Source organism: Chrysemys picta, chromosome 10 (genome assembly GCF_011386835.1).
Source record: "Chrysemys picta bellii isolate R12L10 chromosome 10, ASM1138683v2, whole genome shotgun sequence".
Lineage (NCBI taxonomy): Eukaryota > Metazoa > Chordata > Testudines > Emydidae > Chrysemys > Chrysemys picta.
The window spans coordinates 36685227-36706225 of NC_088800.1; the positions used below are offsets into that span (position 1 = coordinate 36685227).

The following is a 20999-nucleotide window of genomic DNA, read 5'->3' on the forward strand; positions in this document are numbered from 1 at the left end:
CACAAGGTTCTAGGTAGAAGCAGCTGTGCCAGCAGCAAAGTGTGCTCACTGCACTGGTGTCTGATTAGAGTTAATTCTTGTGGCAGTTACTCTCTGGGACCTGGGCATTGGTGTTAAAATGATCCCTGGAAGAAGGGATAATCTGCATGCAGTTTGTGACCACCTCAGTCCCAGGACTGGTGTATATGTCTCAATAAGATAAGCCATATTTAGAATTTCCCCAGACTCCACATCACTGATTTCTCCTCCATTGGGAAACTGACCTGTAGGCCCCCCCCACCCCCCAAACATCTGCTACTGATTGGCAGAGGGGCAACAATATAATAAAGCACCAATGCAGAATGAGATCTGACTACAGACACTCAGCGAGCTAAACAGGATTTTAGTAACAAAACCGGTTAATTAGCAAGAAGAAGAAAACGTGGTGTCTCCATCTTTATCCCCATTGGCACTAGCACACTGAACAGTGGCTTTCATCGGTAGAGTCCCCTCTTCTGGTACTGACTTCAGTATTTATGTCAATGAAGGACAAATAAAAACATTTTCAACACTAGCTCAGAAAGCACAGTTGAAACTTGGCGTATATGGGAATGAGCTCCAGGAAGTGCCAATCACTCTTTGTGAATTGGTACTGAAGATGGCCATGTCTGGCCTACACTAGTTGTGAAGCCCTCTCTAAGTCAGAGATCCGAGGGGGCCCTGCTGTGGTAATTCTATTTCCTAGTATAAGAGAAGTTGCTGCTGGTTACCATGGTAATAAAACTGTTGGCTAACGTCCAGCTGCACAAAGTTATTTTAGACAGATAGCCTGATCCAGGCAAATTTAGGCACTGTAGCTTCTTGTTCTTGGAGCTCTGCAGCTGTGGAAGCTACTTCCGATTTGGGGTGGAGTGAGTGTATCCCTCTCTAGCCTTGTAGTCCAGATTTAACTCATTGGTTGGGTGGAGGCATTAGCCAGGGCCCAGGCTAATTTGTTACAACACATTAAAGGAACAGAGGCCTGATCCCAGCTCCCTTACAATGAGCTTTTCTCTAAGCATGTTCACACTAGAGTCCCAACTGTCCACTTTGGTTCTTGTGACAGGGAAGGAGTGGAGAGACTGGCTGGCCACTCCTTATATTTTAATCACCTTTATCCTCCAGTGTACTTTGGGACCTCCCATCATTTGTGCATTTGGGATGCAAGGGGTTGGGAGGTCCTAGTGAAAGAACTGGAAAAAGAGGCCACCAGACCAGAACTTCAAAGGGAGGAGTAGGGTATATCAGTACAAGTACAATCAAGGTTTTCAGAGCTTTTAATTAAAATAAAGCCTGAGATATTTGCATGTCTGCAACCTAAATTTGTAGTCATAGTCTCATCTGCATGAATGTTAGATGGGGGAGGAGAGATGACGGGTTTAGGACTTTTAACTTTCTCCAGGCTTTGGACTTGAACATCACTCTGAAGCCTGAGAGACCAGATTGTCATATTTGGGCAAAAGTGGCAAAGATATGAAACACATCCATACGTTTCACACAACTGGGAAAGGATGTCCACAAAGGTTTTTTAAAACTGCAGGGTTTTTCAACTGAATAATGAGCTACTTTGAGTTTGCAAGTGCTCAATGGTAGTTTGCTGTTAGGAATCAGGGCCTGCAGTTGAGCTAGTCTCCAGGCAGCCTCATCACTACAGCTGGCCTGCTGCAGGCTACCTGATTGGCTGGAGGGGCCAGCAGGCCCGCTCATAAACCAGCAAGCTGCTGCTGGCTGCTCAATGCTCATGCCCACCACTGTGCCTGCTCCTGTGGTACCTGGTTCTAGTACTGTTGGTCCTAGGTGCTTACATCCAGCCTTGCCTCTGCCTTCCCCTGCCTTGAATCCTCCTTGCCTGCTATTCTGCTTGCTCCAGTTCCTGACCTGCTGCTTGACCCTTGGCTCCAGCTTCTGACCCTAGTCCTTGATTCCTGACGCTCACCCTGACCACCAGGCTAGACTGCCCTTGTCCTGGTTGGGTGTCATGTGCACAGTCATGCTGCCTTGACACATTATGGCTGATTCACAGCCAAACTTGTGTCCTTTGTGTTTAAGGGAAAGAGTCCTTTTGTGCTGCAAAGTGGCTCCATGCTCGAGCTCAGGAGTATTCCCTGGCTCTGAGTGACACCAGGACCACTGAGTTACACTGAGCAAATGAGTTGGAGAGCCTGATTTTCAGACATTCATGCCGCTGCTTCTCCTTTCCTTGTCTCTTCTCATGTGTATGCTATCTCCCCTCTTTTTTCCTCCCCCTTTCCTATTCTGCCATCCTCTTCTGCCACCAAAAGGGACATGCCTGCAAACCCACTTCTGCCATGCACTTCTCCTCAGTGCTTAAAATAGTGAGAATCCTGCACTGAGCATATACTTGAGTCTCACAAATACAAAGCAAAATTCATAACAGACTTTGAAAGATGTGCTATATTTATACATGGTGAACAAAGGAAGAAGCTCAGATACTCTGTTGATAAGAACATACATAGAACAATACAGGTCATGTTGAATTTTTCCGTATTGTGAACGTCAACAAGTTGCTCTTTGATTTGCAGCTCAAATCATTTTGGAAAGTTGCTTCCCTGCATGGTCACTTTACAGCAGAGCTCTTATTCTCCACTCTAAGGCCCTGATCTTTGAAAGGGTCTGCACATTGTACTTTGAAGTCAGCAGGACTCTATGAAAGAGTAAGGGAACATGTGTATGGATGATCCCATTGCAGGATCTATGACTAGATTAGATTTGACATGAAATGAGGCAGAGAGAAGCTGTCAGACGATAGAGGGCGGAAGTGGTTATGCTGCGTAGGTCCCTTTGTAGTTTAGATATTGTTAGGCTGGTGTAGGAATGTGGGTCTTGTTGAAGATACTAAGGAATGAAGTGTACCTTTTTCAGTCACAGTTACCTGTTGAAAAGTTGTGGACTTTCAACTAACCTATAGTTTCATGGCTCTCATTATGGGTTTGATTAAAGGATTTACCACCTACCTAAATAAAAATGAATTAAAACCCTTGGTTATATGTTTAAAGCCATTATGTTACTTGCCTTATTTTGTTTTTAACTTTATGATACAAATGTCATAGGTGATTCTGAGGGTGTTTGCATTTTCTTATACTTTGCATACGACTAAGCATCCTGGCATCAGAGGCAAAGTCTTTGCTAAATTTATGATGGATCATAATACACCTAAAGGAACTAGCAAAATTGGTCTCCAAATTTTTTAACTGTATGTTCTAACCCGACATAAGATTTGGTCTTGACTAAGCTCCCCTACTGAGGGCCTAGTTCCCCAACATTTGTTTTTAACCTGGCATAGTTTGGTCAATCCCATGTGTGGGATATAGGGTTGACCTCAACTAGCTGCATGGAGATAAAAGTTTTCTGTGCTTTTTCCCCAGTGTGGTCTAGTGTACACTATAAAAGGTTTGCTAGTATAGCTATACTGGGAAACCCTCTTAGTATAAACACAGCTTATGCCGGCAGAACTGTGCTTATACCAGTTTCCTGAGTTGTACCATCAAAATGGGGGTTTGCTGGTATAATCGGGTGTATGTTAAGGGTTTTGCAGATATACAAATTGCATACAAATAGTCACACCTATAACATTATTATATCAGCAAAAGTTAGGTCTATTGCCAGGTAAAAACACACCTCTTTTTGCAGTGTGGACATAGCTCCAGATTCATAATACATAGGACAAAACAAACAGCCTTTTAACTCATTTCCCAAACCATGCTACAGCCTTAGACTTTGCAAGAGGATACCTTGACTATTGAGAACAAAATTAAGCCAAGGAACCGAAGGACACGAAGCGAAAAAATTCTTTAATTGCCTATGTAAGCCAATTCCGAGATCCTGGGTAACAAACAAAAGGAATTGGAATTGCTTATTTATGAGTACAAATTTGATCTACTTGGTGTTACTGAAACCTGGTGGGATGAGTCACATGACTGGAATGTTAAAATCAGTGGTTATAACGTATTTAGGAAGGATCATGTGGGAAAAAGGGGGAAGGGGGGAAAAAAGAGTAGCACTAAGTCAAAAATGGCATTACCTGTTCCGGGTCACTGGCAACTCACAAGGAAGTGACCTTGACCAAATATGGATCAATGTCCTAACAAATAAAGCACAAGATAGGGTATTAGTTGGTGTTTGCTACAGACCACCAAACCACACTAGGGAACAGGATGACCACTTCCTTGTGCACCTATCTATAATGTGTAGGAACAAAAGCTGCATGATCAAGGGGGACTTCAGTTTGAGTGACACATGTTGGAAATCAAATGCTGCCAGTAGTAAAACATCCTTGGAATTTCTAAATATTATAGATGATAGTTTCTTAAGGAAATTCTGTATTAGACCTTGTTTTGACAGATATAGAGGAACTGATCACAGAACTAAAAATGGTAGCTTAGGTACAGTTGATCATGACTTGATCACATTTGTGAAGTGCAAACAGAATAAAGTCCAGACCAGTAACATATGTATTTGGGGCTTTAAGAGGGCCAGTTTCACAATGCTGAAAACACTTCTGAGCCACATCAGCTGGGGGGAAGAGTTTAATCAGAAAAATGTAAAAGATAGTTGGGAGTTGTTTAAGAACACTTTATTAGATGCCCCAAAAGCCACAATCCCACAATCAAGGAAAAAGGCTGTATTGGTTTAAAAACTGACCTGGCTTAGAGGGGAAGTGAAAGCAGATATAGGAGATATCTATGGTCAGCAGAGTTAGAGACATTTAGGAGGAGTTTTTAAAGTGTATTAGAAACAAAAAGAATCTTAACAATGGTATTGGTTCATTAGATCATTAGTAGATGGAAATGGTAGAATTATCAATAATAATTCAGAAGATGCTGAAGTGTTAAATACAAAACAGAAATATTTATTGAAGAAAAAACAAATGTTGTAGTCATACCATATGAGGAGGCTATCACTCCTTCCATTTCACTAGTATCTCATGAGGATGTTAAAGTCAGACATTTTTAGGTCAGCAGGCAAAGATAGTTTGTATCGAAGACTTTTTAAAGGAATTATCTGAGGAGCTTGCTGGATGGCTAATGTTGATTTTCAACAAGTCTAGGAACACCGGGGAAGTTCCAGAATATTGGGAAAAAGCTAATGTTGTATCAATATTTTTAAAAGGGTAAATGGAATGTCCTGGGTAATTATAGGTCTGTCAATCTGACATTGATTGCAGGCAAGATAATGTACTGCTGATATTGGATTCAATTAATAAAGAATTAAAGATGAGTAATACAATTAATACCAGTCAAAATGGATTTATGGAAAATAGATCCTGTCAAACTAATGATTTTTATGAGATTACAAGTTTGATTAAAGATAATAGTGTTGAGGTAATATAATAATAAACTTTTAGACTTCTGTAAGGCATCTGACTTGGTACCTCATGATATTCTGACTAAAAGACAATATCAAATTAACATGGCACATATTAAATAGATTAAAAATTGGCTAACTGATAGGTCTCAATATGTAACTGTAAACAGTGAACCATCACCGAACAGGTGTGTTTTCAGCTGGGTCCTGCAAGGATCAGTTCTTAGACCTATACTATTTAACATTTTTATCAGTTACCTGAAGAAAACTTAAAATCATCACTGATAAAGATCGACTGTCTGATTACAAAGCTGACTGAAGCCAAAGTAGGAGGCATAAAATTTAAAGATTCATCTTTAGAGGATCTCGAGTATGCAGATGATGATGCTTTACTTGGAGAGACTATTGACCAACTACAGCTAATGCTGGAAGAGCTGTGAAAAACTGCCAGAATCTATGGGACTTAAGTTCAATGGTGATAAAACCAAAGTTATACATGCCTTATAAAACAGAAACCAATAACCTGTCAATGCTGCATGTAGATGGCAAAACTATTCACCTATTCAATGTCATTATCTATCTGGATAGTCAGTTGACAGCAGGACATTCCTTACCCAAAGAAGTTGCACATTGGATTGGTTTTGCGTCAACACCATTTCAGCATCTTCAGAGGCTTCTGTTTGGGTGGTGGGATCAGTGCCTAATTTGTAATGAAAGAGGTACCACAGCTTATTTTTTCCTTCACTTCGTGAATAGGAGTGGAAAATACCACCGCCTCAATCATATTTCTTATAAATAACAGCAACGCGATACACCATGTTCTCTTTATAAAAAGTGTGGCTTTTTAAAAATGGAGAGTGAAACCATTGCCTCTGCTATGCAGACTCTTCAGCCCTAAGGAGAACACTCCCCACTGGCTGTTGTACTCTGTGCCCAGGGTGAAAGTAACTTAACAGACTTACTGGTACACAGGGCGGCCAGGGTCCTGGGCAAGGTGTGTGTGGGGGGAGCAGTTCTGCCCCTTTTCCTCCCCCCCCCCCCCCATCAGCGGCCCTGCTGGTATAGTTGGCTGTGTACCGGTGGCCACTTTCTTACCCGTATGCCATACAGGACCGTACCAGCTTACTTTCACCTCTGTGCCCCAGGTGAATTAGTCCCAGCTACATATCAGGAGACCAGTTAAATATCAATCCCCTCTCTTCCTTCAATGGCCATGGTTAACATCTGGCTTGGTTCTAATCTACCAGTATTTGGACTAAACTAGGTTTTAATTCATAGATTCCAAGGCCAGAAAATGTAACCTCCTGTCTAACACAGGCCATAGAACTTCCCCAAAATAATTCCTAGAGCAGATCTTTTAGAAAACATCCAGTCTTTATTTTAAAATTGCCAGTGATGGAGAATCCACCATGATCCTTAGTAAATTGTTCAAGTGGTTAATTACCCTCCCTGTTAAAATCTATGTAGTATTTCCAGTCTGAATTTGTCAAGCATCTGACCAATGGATCATGTTGTTCTTTTCTCCGCTAGATTGAAGACATATTTTTAAATATTTGTTCCCCATGTAGGTACTTATAAACAAGTTGTCTTCCTTCAGCAAAAGTCAATAATGGGACAATTTAGGTTTCTTGAACCCGCTGATGGAGGGGGGAGCAAAAGGGGCAGCTGCCCTGGGGCTCAGTGATTAAAAAGGGCCCAGGGCCCTTTAAATTGCCACCAGAGCCCTGAGCGGTGTGGGCCGGGCAGCACTGAAGGGCTAGCTGGGGAAGTCTGGATCCAGCCCCGCCTCTTCCACCCGAGGCACCGCCCCTTCCAGGGGCCCAGAACTGCCCCCCCCCCCATCCCCTTGCCCAGGACCCTGGCCGCCCTGGGTTCGGGTAAGTCTGTTAAGTTACTTTCACCCTGGGCACAGAGTACAACAGCCAGTGGGGAGTGTTCTCCTTAGGGCTGAAGAGTCTGCATAGCAGAGGCAATGGTTTCACTCTCCATTTTAAAAAAGCCACACTTTTTATAAAGAGAACATGGTGTATCGTGTTGCTGTTATTTATAATAAATATGATTGAGGCGATGGTATTTTCCACTCCTATTCACTAAGCGAAGGAAAAAATAAGCTGTGGTTTTCCTGTCAGAAGAGTCACTGTTTTATCTTCCTGTATATCAATAGTAAAGGCACTTCATAAATTACTGTGTTAGGCTATTCTGAGCTTGAGGGAGGAGGCAAGACATTCAGAAAAACTCAAACTGACACAGCAAACATTCCACTTTTCAGTTGGATCCAAGTCTGAGCCCAGCGTTTCTTGAGATATACTGTTCCTTTAACAACTGAGGAAGGAAGCTGGTGCTTTGAGCCACAGCTCATTCACGTGCAGCTGAACACACTTTAGTGGGCAGGCAGGGGTAAAAAACAGCACAGACAAAAAATGTTAGTGGATATAGAAAAAAGGACGTGGAGCAGAAAGAGTGAGAGGTTGGGGCTTCGGGAGAAGCTAATCAGGGAGCTGGTTTGCTAGCGTCAGGAAGTGTGTCTAGTATACACTAGAACATTTTGTAGCTGTTTCACAACAGCGTGCACTGGTGCTAGCAAGGGTGCAAACACCAGCACTGACAGGATGCAGGCGATTTTATCACTTTGTCATGAAGCCAGGCTTTCATGACACAGTGGTGAAAGCACCCTGAATCCCATCAGCAGCACATTGTTGCTAGTGCAGGTGCAACTGCACTTTTGCTGGAGAACAGGTATGACATTTTCTAGTGCAGACTAGATCTATAAAGCATTCTCTCTCTCTCTCTCTCTGCTTAACAGCAGATAAGGCAAAAGGACGAGAGTAGAAGGGCTGCAGGGCAGCTACCTGACCTTCAAGGAAACAAAGGACATCTGTATGAAAAATAAGGGACAGAGCTTGGTTTTAAGGATCGCCATCCCACATCCCAGTACAAAATCCTACTTCTGATCAATGGATACTTTGCATTGAAAATAGATTTATAATCTGATCCAATTCTTCTCAGCAGTTGCATTTGGTTCATGGGAAATTAGGCACCAAACAAGGGCCACCCTTGAGGGGGTGGGGCAGCAAAGAGAACAGGCCCTGATGGAAGAAAACCAGGGTCAGTTTTCAAGTGATCAATCCCTGCAATGTCTATCCAGTAAAGAAAGCTACAAGGGGAAGCAGTGTTGCCTAATGTATAAAATACTGGAGTGGGACTCAGGAGCCCTGGGTTCTATTCCTGGTTCAGCCATTGGTCTGCTGGGTGACTGTGGGCAAGTCACTTCATTCCTTTGTAAAGCACTTTGATGACAAGCACTATATAAGAGCCAGGTATTATTATTAATTATAGTGAAAGTCTTCCCTACTCCATATCCCGCATCTTCATATTTCCACACAAGGTATAAGCTCATCTAGGAAAGAAACACATATGGTGATTGCTTCCTGAGCAAGTACCCAGGAAAAGCAATGCTCATGTTTTTAATGTGCTCATTTCAAAATATTTCAGAAAACACTTACTTCTTTCAACAGTGTGCTGAATATTTTAAAAGTCTTAAGAATACTGTAAGGAATGAAATCTCTAGGACATCTGTTGCCTGATTAACAGAAAAAGGTTTCAGCCACTAGATGGCAAAAATCACCTGAAGTTGGTGCTTGGTTATTGCTCCATCTGCCACAGCTCCCTTGACTCTAACCCCAAATACAGCCCCTTCATTTCTCTGCCAAAGTTTCATATGAAAACTGGGTCTTTAAATCCATGCTTGACTAAGTGCAAGGCTTTAATTACACACAATACATTTCTATAGACATTTCACAAGGATGCCAGCAAGCGGGCTTGCTGTGGGCTGGTTCAAGACGAAGGCTGATGCTTTGCCTGTAACTTAGTTTAACAGCCCTCCTGACTTAAAATAGTGGCACTTCCCTCCCCCCCACCTTAAAAACGTGTATGTGGGGACAATGAATTTTGTTCAACTGGACTAAAACTGAGGTATCCCCAACCCCACAGACATCAAAACAAAAACATTACAAATCTCAATAGGAAATCACACCCACATGGAGAGGGGCTCTGAAATGAGCAGGCGCGGCTCCAGGCACCAGCGCATCAAGTACGTGCCTGGGGCGGCAAGTCGCCATGAGGGTAGAAGTCAGGCGGCCTTCGGCGGCATTTCTGCGGGAGGTCTGCCAGTCCCGCGGTTTTGGCGGCAATTTGGCAGCAGGTATGACGAATGTGTGGGACCGGCGGACCTCCCACAGGCATGCCGCCGAAGGCTGCCTAACTGCCGTGCTTGGGGCGGCAAAATACATAGAGCCGCCCCTGGAAATGAGACGCTTTATTTAGATACCATGCATTCAAGAGTATTAGCAAAATTAAATTACAAGCATCTCACACATACATCTCTACCAAATGGGATACTTTCCTTCACCCTCACAGCTACATCCTGGTGTCCTGGAATGAGATGTTCCATCCATATGTCAGAGCTTCAGAAGGTGATACATAGCTGATACACAGGACTGTACCTGGTATATTGGGCAGCACTCAAGGGATTAAAGAGATATTTGAAGGTTCTTAGGCCTAAAATTTGATCTACCTATTCTCCCTCCTATCTGTTTACAAAGTTTATGTGTATGTCTTTTCCCCCAAACCCCACAAAAAAGGTTAGATTCAGTTACTCCCAGCTGCTTGTAGCCAGGGGCATTATTCAGCTTACTGGAAGACAGACTAACCCTCCTCCACTCAAAGGGCCCACAGAAGAAAGTAAATCACAACATCTGGCTTCCTTTCATAAACCACTCTGATAGCATAGACCACTTCAAGGACTAAACTCCTTTTCCCCTGGTATTGAGATTGTATCTTTCTTCAGTATCCAATACAGCAATTTAACTACATCTGGCAGAAACTGACACCTCAGGCTCCAGGAAAAAACTCTGGAAATGATAGATCAACATGCTGTGCAAACAGCATGTGCAAACAGTAAATGTCCTGGGTTTGTTTTTTATATCAATATTTGTATGTTACTCTGATGAGGTATCTAATAAAGTGCCCCACCCTCACTACAAGATATATGCAAAAGCAAGGGCCAATTTGTATTGTAAGTTATGTTTACTTTTAAAAAAAAATCCCAATCATATAATCTAGAACAAAAATGGATAAGCCACCCACTGTACTCAATTTATTATTTGATTTCAAATTTGAGTAAAAAGACTCCTTCATTTCTGAGCCCTTACGCTCCAAGTTTCAGTTTGCATCAAAAGTTTACACCAGCCAAGTTCTACATATTTGGGAACACAGGGACAAAATTAAATCCAAGGGCACCTTCACAACAACAAAGGAGCATATTTTAAAAGACATTCAATCTTTTATGCTATATCCTAGTGATCCAAGGAGAGTCACGAGCTTTTGCATGCCGGCTTGGAGCCCGCTTTTACAGCAGAGGATTTTGAGAGCACCAACTCAAGCCTTTAAAGATTTTTTTGTTTAGAGCCACCAGTAATTCATAACTCATTTCAGGGAAAATATTTTGTAGGTTTACACACAAAAAGCTGAAACAGTATAAAAATAAGATGTATATTGATCATTTTTGGCTGAAAGGCTTTTTGTTCACACATTTTACAGGTAGTCGTGCTAGCAAATTTTGAATCAAGACTCAAGGTTTTCGTGATGTTCTTTGGGGCCTGCATGATGGTGTCCATTTCCCTTTATATTTTTCCCCTAAGAGTCCACAAGGGTGCTTCAAGACCTGAAAAAGGGTCCTATTTCTCTTTGCTGCTTTATGTCCAATTTAAACCCTAAACAGGCCCCTCTGGAAGGGCATACGGTATATAGACTATACTTCTTGCCCTTCTGGCTAAGCATGTGCCATGAAGAATGGGGAGGCAGCATATCTTTAAAGATGACAGCCTCAGGTCCAGTAGCACAAGCAGATTGTATTAAGGGAAATTCTCCAATAGCAGGCCCAGTTTCTGCCCTTGGATCTGTGCACTACTGAAGTCATTGAGAGCTGCATGCATCCATACAAGAGCAGAATGAAGGTCTATGTGATGAAGCAAACCTAATTGTTGCCCAGATGTCGATAGCTACCTTCAAGTGGTGCTTAACAAATACAGTCCACCCAAGGACTGAAAATAGCAACCCCTCTGTTCCAGGACTGGATTACATGTTTGAAGCAGTCAATGCTAAATGCACTGGAGATGCTGACATGACAGGATGAGGGCTACCACTTGGCTAGTTCAGCACCAGCTCTGCCAAGATTGCGTGTGGTGGTGGTGGTGGTGGTTTTTAACATGAAACCTGAGTGCGGCAAAGCAGAAACCAGGGATTTGCTTTCTCTTTAAAACTGATGTGAAGGCCATGCCTAGAATGTTTTTAAACACAGCTCCAAGTCTCAGCCAAAGGAAAAGCATCCGGAATTCCCACAGGAAGCATCAGAATTGGAGAGGGCAGGAGGCTGCATCAGACGGGGTACAAAGTGTGGGTTTTGAGCCAGGTGCCTGCAGGAACACTTCTTTGGAAGCCAGGCTGCCATCAGGAGCCTGCACCTCGTCCAAAGTACCACAGAGAATGTGGGCTCTCATATGTGTGTCTCTGGCCTCCTAGGGTGGCCCAAGATGTACATGATTTCCTCATAGATCTCTGTCCCCCAGGGGTTGGCAGGGCCACACATCCCTCCCCACTCCCTCAGTGGCAAAACGTTATGCTTTTAGCCATTGAGTATCTCAACTCACAAGCTTGGCTGAATATTTCTTCCCCTCTCACGGGCCATATCAGGCTCTCTCTTTATCAAGCCCCTGTACAGACCTTTGGAAGGTCACACAGTCCATGCCCTGGAAAGATTACCTTCTAAATTCACAATACAGCCCCCAGTAAAACCACTGGTGACCAGGCTCTTCAGACCTGTGTGCAATTGGAGCAGCAATGCTGCAACAGAAGTGGGGAGTGCCCACTATGCCTATGGCAACTCTCTCTGAATTACTTCTCTACCTCTTTGCTGTTCTTTCTGCTGCTTCATTAAAACGTTTGCAGCTTGTTCCCTATTCATCTGCCTGACTGATTATCATTTACTCAACCCAGGACAACAAGAGACAATAGACTACTGCCTTTACCAGCCCCCTGTGAAACACCATTATAAGGCCCACCTCTTACTTTGACCCAGCTCCATCTGATTGCTCATATTGACCAGTGTAATGTTTTGTCTTGCTAGTCTCACCTGTATTTCATGGCCTGGTGCTGAGGGCTCCGGCTGGTGGTGGAGCTTATTCATACTGCACTGTGCAACTGTGAAAAGCCACTGTATGGTCCATGATTTCAGACCCCTAGAGTGTATGGCTCTGAAAACCATTGGTCTTAATTTGGTTTCTTTAAAGAATTTGGAGACAGTACCACAAGGGGGTGCTACAGAAGTGCAGGAGGGAGGTAATGTTATACAGCCAATGCATTGCTCCTGCTGTGAGGATTACTAAGGAGTTAAAAACAAGATATACTAGCACTGATCTCTGACTACAGAGGTCTTACCTATCTCTGTCCTCAGAGATCTCCTCTTTTGGACTACTATTCCAAATATCAGTTATACTGGTCATTTGTATTTCCCTGTATTCATGTTCTCACCAAGACATTGGTACAGACAAGTTAATATTAACACGTGTAATAACGAATACTAAGGGGTTAAACAGTCCAGTGCACCAGGAGTGCAGAAGTCTTTAATTCCCTGCTTCATGAAGCATTTGATTGCATGGCCTAATGATAACCTATAAATGTAATCTCTCGCCCATTTGCATGGTCAATTTTTTTTGATAGGGCTATTAAAGGTTTTATTTATTTTTGTGTTTCTTTGAGGGTAAAGGTCTGGTAGTGTAATTTTTTTTTTAGATTCACAGTCTGTCATTAGGACATTATACCAATAAATATGTGTTTGTTTTCTCAGCACTCTGAAGGCAGCATTCGAGGTCCTAAAGCAACGTAAGTTTATATCCGCCTTCCCATCCCTGTGGGAGTTCTTTCATGGATGGCTGATTTGTCCTGGGGCCAAGCCATCACTGAGGAAGACGGATTTACTATTCCAAGTGTTTTACTGCCCATTATTTACACCCTTTATTCTAATCCACAATATACAGAGATGGGTATTCACAGGGGTCACAATCCTCCTCGGTAGCTCCACATTTAGTCCAAATGCCCTTTCCCCAACAGCTTGCACTGTACCCACTATAATCCACTAGCAGAGGAACAGCCAAGCTGCCATCCCAGTTCCTTTGCTACCCCCCTTCCTCCTGAATTCCTAAGAAACCAAAGAGCCTTAAAACCATCTCCAGTTTAGGTCCTCAGGTCTCTGCACTGAGAACTATGCTTCCCCTCCCAGCCCAACCCCTTAATAAGGGAAGGGATTTCCTCCTCTTTTTGGAAACAGGATCCCAACCCCACACCAATGAGTTGACCACACATGGCTGAAACATAATCAGAAAGGACCAGCTGGCCAATGAGTGACCCCTAGCAGACTAATTTGCTGTGTGACCTTGGACAAATTATTTAAGGCAGCATCTCCGGCAATCAGGATGTTTAGTTTTCTATACCTCAGTTCACTCATCTGTAAAATGGGGGCTGTCATACACCCCCGCAGTTGTAAGGTGCTTCAAATCCCCCCAGATGAATGACAGTAAGCAAAGGCACACCCATCTCACCAGCACAGTCGGCAGAAAGCACCCTTCGCCATGGTCACAACCTGGACACACAGAGACACTCCAGGGTCTAACACACTCAGATTGTTCGTCTGTGCTACAGACTGTGGCCGCACCCCCCTAGTTAGGGGTAATAATGGAATTTTTGCCAACTTTTTGGGCTGCTTCCCCAACACTTGCTCAGTCTTACCTGGTTTGGGCACAGACGACTAACCCTCATCTAAGCCCCAGGCTCATCAAGACAGCGGAATATGCACTCTCTTGTGCACCAAGGGCTAAATGCTAAAGTTTTTACACCCCTAAGACATAATAGTATAATTACCTAGTATACAATGAGGCGGTGCAGTTGCACACACTGCCTACAGTTTAGATAAAGAGGCCAAGATTTTCAAATGTGGCTAGAGATTTAAGGTCACTCCTGGTTTGAAGGGGCCTGATTTTCAGAAAGGTGGGTGCTCAGCACTTTCTGACAAACAGGCCCTTTTCAAGACATCTCAAAGTTGGGCACCCTAAAATCACTAAGTATTTTTGAAAATCTTGGCCAGACATTTTAAAATTTAATTTCAAGAGTAAGTTATTTCCATCTCTACTGAACCCTGCCCATTTTCAGCCCCCCTAATTGGATGATAGTGCTGGGACAAGCCTGACTGTAATTGGGAAGTGGCTGACAAGAGAGACTGATGTCAAGCAGTGTGATGGGTGGGAAGGTGATCACAATGTGGATAAAAAACCTGGGGTCACTAGGGAGACATGGAGGGGGAAGAGCGAGAGCCCTTAAAAAGAAAGGGGAAAGATTGGAAGTGCGTGGTGGGAATATGAAGAAGTGAAAGGGGGCCAGCTAAAAGTATTTCTATTTACATTCTCCTGGCAAGTGTCACAAACAGCAGCAGTTCTGGCCCCATGTATGTTGCAGGCATCAAAGGGATTGTGATGAGTCCTATCCTCCATTAATTGATGAGATAATACAACGATCTGAATAAAAAAAGCCCTCCTTAAGTTTCTGAGACTGCCAGGTGCATGTAAGTAATACATTCATGCCACCTCCCAGTAAATACATGCTGAAAAACCTGACTTTGTATTTATTAGAGGCCTTTTCATTGACTGTCTATAAATTCTCATCTGCCTTAGAAATTGAAAATGTTGGAAACTCTCATATCCAACTGGCATTGATGCTGAAGGATGAATTGAAAGGAATAGAGGATTTCAGAGAAAGACAGAAGGAGCAACGAAAAAAGGTGAGGAAATATAAGAATTGTCAGACCAATGGCCCATTTATTCAGATAGGTTGTCTCCAGCAGTGTGCTATGGATGTTTCAATGCACGATAATCGCCCCCTTCCACCCAGGCTCCTAGCTAACTTGATACTGGGGTGAATCTCTCTCTCTCTCTCTGTGATCACAGCTGGTGATGAGATAATGCTCTGAACCTATGAAGACTGAGAGCCCTTGTCACTTTCTAGCTAATGTAACTGCAGATGCTATTCTTATTCCTGTAAGGGCTTGGCCACACTTGCGAGTTACAGTGCAATAAAGGAGCCCCGGGCGCCCTAGCTCACTCCCCGTCCACACTGGCAAGGCACGTAGAGCGCTCTGAATCCACGGCTACAGCGCTGCTGGTACTCCACCTTGGCGAGAGGAATAACGTTTGCTGTGCCTTGGCTACAACGCACGGGCGTCAGTGTGAACAAGGGGTTGGGTTACTGCACTGTGATCATCCTCCAGAAACATCCCATAATCCCCTTAAGTCAAGTGACCACTTTTGTCATTGTTTTGAACTCCTGTAGGAATGCGGAAATGCCCTTTCAAAGCTCTGTTTCTGACAGCCGGCATGCAAGCCATTAGTGTGGAATGCTGTGAGAGAGAGGTGTGGGGGAGAATGGGCGGGGGTCTGCTGCTGTCTGAACTTACAAGACAGCAGGCTGACATGCTCTCAGCCCCCCCAAAACCCCACTCTCTCTCCCCCCACATACACACAACACACTCCCTGTCACACTCCACCCCACCCCATTTGAAAAGCACGTTGCAGTCACTTGCATGCTGGGATAGCTGCCCATAATGCACCGCTCCCAGTGCCGCAAATGTGGCCACGCCAGTACGCAAGGAGCTGTAAGTGTGGACAGACTGCAGTGCTTTCCCTACTGCGCTCTACGAAGGTGGGTTTAACTCTCAGTGCTCTACATCTGCAAGTGTAGCTATACCCTAAGTATATAATCCCTTTTTAAAACTCTTGCTAAGCAGGTTGCTTCAGTAAAAATCCTGTAAGAGCATTGCAATACACTGAAATTGATGCAGTAACAAAAGTTTGTGCATTGTGTTGAACTTGAAGCCTAAGTAATAAGGTGATGAGTGTGTTAGAAATCCACAAGATAAATGATATTAATCTAGTATTCACCAGAGGTGTTGTATTAAAAGAATCCAGCTGTGTTCAAGCCAGCTTTCGTTCCCTTTGATCCTCCCAAATTCAGCATCCCTTGAACAAGGTATCTGTTAAGCGAGTGACAATGTTAATTTTTACACCCTCTCTGGTTCTATCTGGAAATAAATAAAGGGCGTGGCCTTGCCACTGAAAACAATGATGGTTTTTGGCAGCCATGCAAAATTTCCACATCCCACGCCCCTTTAAAACAAAACAGGACAAATCCAGGTAGTTCCAAGTGCACCAACCTCATCATCTCTGTAGCACAGATGGGAACTTAGCCAATGAAACACTCCAGAATTTCAGAGTGGGTAAAAACGATCCTGTTTCTGACAGTGCTGTTGTCTGATTTTCGAGCTCCACAGCTGCTTCATGAAGCACATTCAGTTTAGACACAATTCCATGTCTGTTTCATATTTGAATCAGTATTTATCTTCTCCACCACCCCGTTTACTACTTGGAGAGCTGCATGGAAACAGGGGCTGTATCTTTTTGAAATAGTTCTGCATTGGAAGCCTTTAAGAGAAACCTTTACTGGGAGCAAGGCAAAGATCTCTTCTGGATTCTCCATGTCGGTTGCAGGTTTTTCTTTTGGTCACCCATTGGCTGGCTGCCAAGAAAGTAGCACTAGAGCAAACCATGCCAGCATTTCCGGTGATCTCCCAAAACACAGCAGTGTGGGTCTTTGTGCTAGCTCTGCAACAGCAGCATTCTGGACTGCACCATTTGGCCCTTACTCAGGCAACACCTCTGTTGGCACCAGGGGGAGTTTTGCTTGAATAAGGTCTAAAGACTGCAGAATTAGACTCCCCTCCCCATGGGCGGCGGGTGAACCCTGGGCTCGGGGAGGCTAGCCCCCCTGCATGGCCTGCCCCTTCTGCCAGAGGCCCCACCCGGCCTGCTGAAGCCCAGAGGGTCCCCGCATATGGCCGTCATCACCCCTCCCCTAGCCCTGGAGCGCCAGACAGACAGGCGACGTGGCCTCTCCCAGCCCTGGAGCACAGGCCAGCCCCCATTAGTCCCTGCCACAGGGGAAAGAGCTCCCCACAGCACAGTGCCAGGAAGCAGGAAGGGCCCTGGGGACGGAGCATGGGCAGGGCCACCCAAGGCTGTTTGGGGAGGCTCAGCCTTCCCCAGCTTTCAACACCCGCCGTCCATGCCCCTCCTCCCGCCACCTTCTCCAGGGAAGAAACCCTGATTCCCAGCATTTCCCTGACATCATGGATGAGATGATCTAGACATTGAGTTCAACACAAGGCTCAAACTCTTTGCTACTACTTCAATTGCAGTATATTTTAGTGCTCCGGCAGGATATTATAGAAGTAACCTTCTTACCCAAATTTAAAAAAAGGGATTAAACACTTACAGCAGTAATCAGCAGCCACCTCAGAAATCCATTTTTTTTTTTAAATCAGAGAATTTTGGGGTTTTTTAATCATGGAAAACTAGGATCTCTGGTGATCAGCCAAGGCTGTTGGGAGAGAAGCATTACATATATTGAAATTTCATAATCTGAAACAAAGCCATCTGTGTTCAGATCAAGCTCTGTTAAAAAGACTGTGTCATGGGATGAGAGTCATGTCTGGCTGCCGAATAGGAAAGGCTCTTGTTTTTAAGCTTGGAGCTGGGTATTTCAAACCATGTCAAATTGAAGAAGAGGAGGTGGGGCCAATGTCCTTCAAGCTAACCTGCTGATGCCCATGGAAATTAGGTAGAATATAGTCATTTGACAGAGGTAATGGGATCTGTTATTAATCATACAGGATATGCTCACATTTGGAATGGATAGAAGTCCTTACTCAGCAAGGTGGGGCACTGGTTTGACTGCACAAACACAGCAGCAGCAGCACAAGATCCTATCCCAGGGCTTGTGCTGTTACGCAGAACTCGGCTGGCAAAGCTTATGTACAGTGTGACTGGGTGTTACGCAATTTAAGCTTCTTCAGATAAGTAGAGAAAACGAAGACATATCCTCTTGGCTATTAATGGAAGCCACTGAAGCAAAATGATCTTGGATTAATTTTTCCTAGCTTTGCACTGTGTCATTTAGAAGGGCGTGAGTTACAAAAGCAACATCAAGGCATTTTCTGCACAGGAACATGGTTCTTAGAAATGGTGAAACAATTGCTCTTCTAATCCTGCCACTAAAAGGAGAAATGTTTAGTCCTGTGTGTTTCTTACAGTACGAGATTGCAATGGAACGTGCGCAAAAGAGCAAGGTGTCCCTTTATAAGAAAACAATGGAGGTAAGTTATGTGGTTTAATAATACATTCATCCAGTTGCACACGGAGGAAAATTAGGGTGGGAGGGTGAAATTTTCATTGCAGACAATATCTTAAAGGAATGTCAAGAACATGATGAAATAAAGTAAAGAGTATGTGTTTCCAAGCCATAAGGTTAAGACATGGAAACATGTTTTCCCTGCCACGCCTAGTTAAAGGTCTCTTACAGCACCTTGAGGGTTAACTTTGAGTTACTGCCACCGTTATTTCTGTTTTCAACAAATTTACAGGCTAAGATTTTTTTTTTTTTTTTTTTGCCATTCAGCCTGGCCTACTCAGCCTGGGGATCTGAAAGTCAAGTGAATTCCTACAGGCTCATGCATCATCACCATCAATGAAGATTCTACAGGCCAAGTGCGACCTGAGGATCACTTGTGCAACTCCAATGGTATAAACGATGAGAGAATTTGGCTCAGCTGTTGAACTAGATGGCAACAATGATGATGCATGAGCAACAATGGAATTTAGTGCCCTCTGCTGGAGTTGTTAACTTTGGAGGGCTAACTAGAGTGAAAAGCAGGGAAAACCTATTTTGGGCTGAGGTTGGCATCTATAACGCTGGATAAACACGGAGAGCAGCTCTGTTGATTAAGTAGTGCCATGTCTAGAACTAGGAAAATGGTCAGGTTTTAAACTCCACTCTGATAATGATGCCAGCTACCATCACCCACTCGTTCAGTTTTCAAACCAGGCACCTTTGTGCTTTCTCCCATGCTGCCTCTATCCATGGGAGGTGCTCCTTGTCAAATCCATAAAATTAACTCCTTATTCTCCTTCAAATCCCTTCTTACAACTCTCCTTTTCCTCGATGCCACAAAAAACTTGATGACAGATAGGCAGCTGGTGTTTTGAGGCCACTGCCTACCATGCTGATTAGTATTGTTTTGTTAGGCTTCCCCACGTTTGCTATACCCACCTGGTGTTTCTTGTTACCTAAATTGTAAGCTCCTGGGGGGCAGGAGGAAGAACTGCCTTTTTGTTTTGTGTTTGTACAGCACAATGGAGTCTTTGTCTGTGAGTAGGGCACCTAGATGCTACTGCAATGCAAATAACCACCAACCATTTTAAACAGGACCTTGCACCTACTGTGGACAGGGCATGTCATATTTAAAAATGTGTTAAACTGGTCATGGTTAACCCTGTAGGATGCCTGGGAGGCAGTGTGGTCTACTGGATAGGGCACTGGTCACTGGGACTCAGGAGACCTGGCTTCTGGTTCTGAAACTCACCTGGTGTGTACTTTGGGCAAGTCATTTCCCCTTCTACCCTTTGTCGGTCTTGTGCATTCAGTAGAGCTGGTGGGAAGTTTTCAGATGGAATGTTTTTCTGTTGGAAAATGCTGATTCTTTGAAAATGAAGCTTTATAGTTTAAATGAAACTTGACCTTATCAAAATGCCTTTTTTTAAGCGTTTCCTTTTAATCAAAAAGAAACATTTCTATCAACCCAAAACAATATTCTCTCTCCCTCTAACTATTGTTTTGCATGAAATTTCAATCTTTGTTTTGTTCCATTTCCCCTCCCCCCTCAAAATTGCAGAATTTCCCAAGAAATGGAAAATCCAATTCCCATCCAGCTCTAGTATTTAGACATTTAATGAGAAACAGTCCCTACCCTGAAGAGCTGTGTGGCTGTACAGTGCCCTGCTCAATAGGGCATCTAGGCATCCTGTCATAAAATAAATAATTACAGTGACTAGTGTCAGGACCACATATGGGGATGTTGGAGCGGGTTGCTTGGTGTGCTGCTCATTTGATATGTCAGCATCCAGGTTGCTTTTTCTTCTCTCTTTTATGTCCATCTGTGATTAGGTGGGCAACAAAAATGATTAGGGGTATGGAACAGCTTCCATATGAGGACAGATTAATAAGACTGGGACTTTTTAGCTTGGACAAGAGACGCCTAAGGGGGGATATGACTGCGGTCTATAAAATCATGACTGGTGTGGAGTAAGTAAATAAGGAAATGTTATTTACTCCTTCTCATAACACAAGAACTAGGGGTCACCAAATGAAATGAATAGGCAGCAGGTTTAAAACAAACAAAAGGAAGTATTTCTTAACACAGCGCACAGTCAGTCTGTGGAACTCTTTGCCAGAGGATGTTGTGAAGGCCAAGACTATAACAGGGTTCAGAAAAGAGCTAGATAAATTCATGGAGGATAGGTCCATCAATGGCTATTAGCCAGGATGGGCAGGGATGGTGTCCCTAGCCTCTGTTTGCCAGAAGCTGGGAATGAGTGACAGGGAATAGATCACTTGATGATTACTTGTTCTGTTCATTCCCTCTGGGGCACCTGGACCTTTGG

General features: G+C 43.7%; 2 protein-coding genes across 3 annotated transcripts in view; one reads left to right on the top strand and one right to left on the bottom strand.

Moving 5' to 3' along the window:
* The window catches only part of SCAPER (S-phase cyclin A associated protein in the ER), a 524758-nt gene that overhangs the window by 472859 nt on the left and 30900 nt on the right, over nt 1–20999 (bottom strand). The gene's annotated exons all lie outside the window — the stretch shown is intronic.
* PSTPIP1 (proline-serine-threonine phosphatase interacting protein 1) overlaps nt 1–20999 on the top strand; it is a 91434-nt gene that overhangs the window by 47406 nt on the left and 23029 nt on the right. For both annotated transcript variants that reach the window (XM_005290595.5, XM_042842390.2), the window contains 3 exons: nt 13247–13281; nt 15123–15229; nt 18593–18655. In XM_005290595.5, the coding sequence (XP_005290652.2) occupies nt 13247–13281; nt 15123–15229; nt 18593–18655 (205 nt within the window). The remainder of the gene's footprint in view (nt 1–13246; nt 13282–15122; nt 15230–18592; nt 18656–20999) is intronic.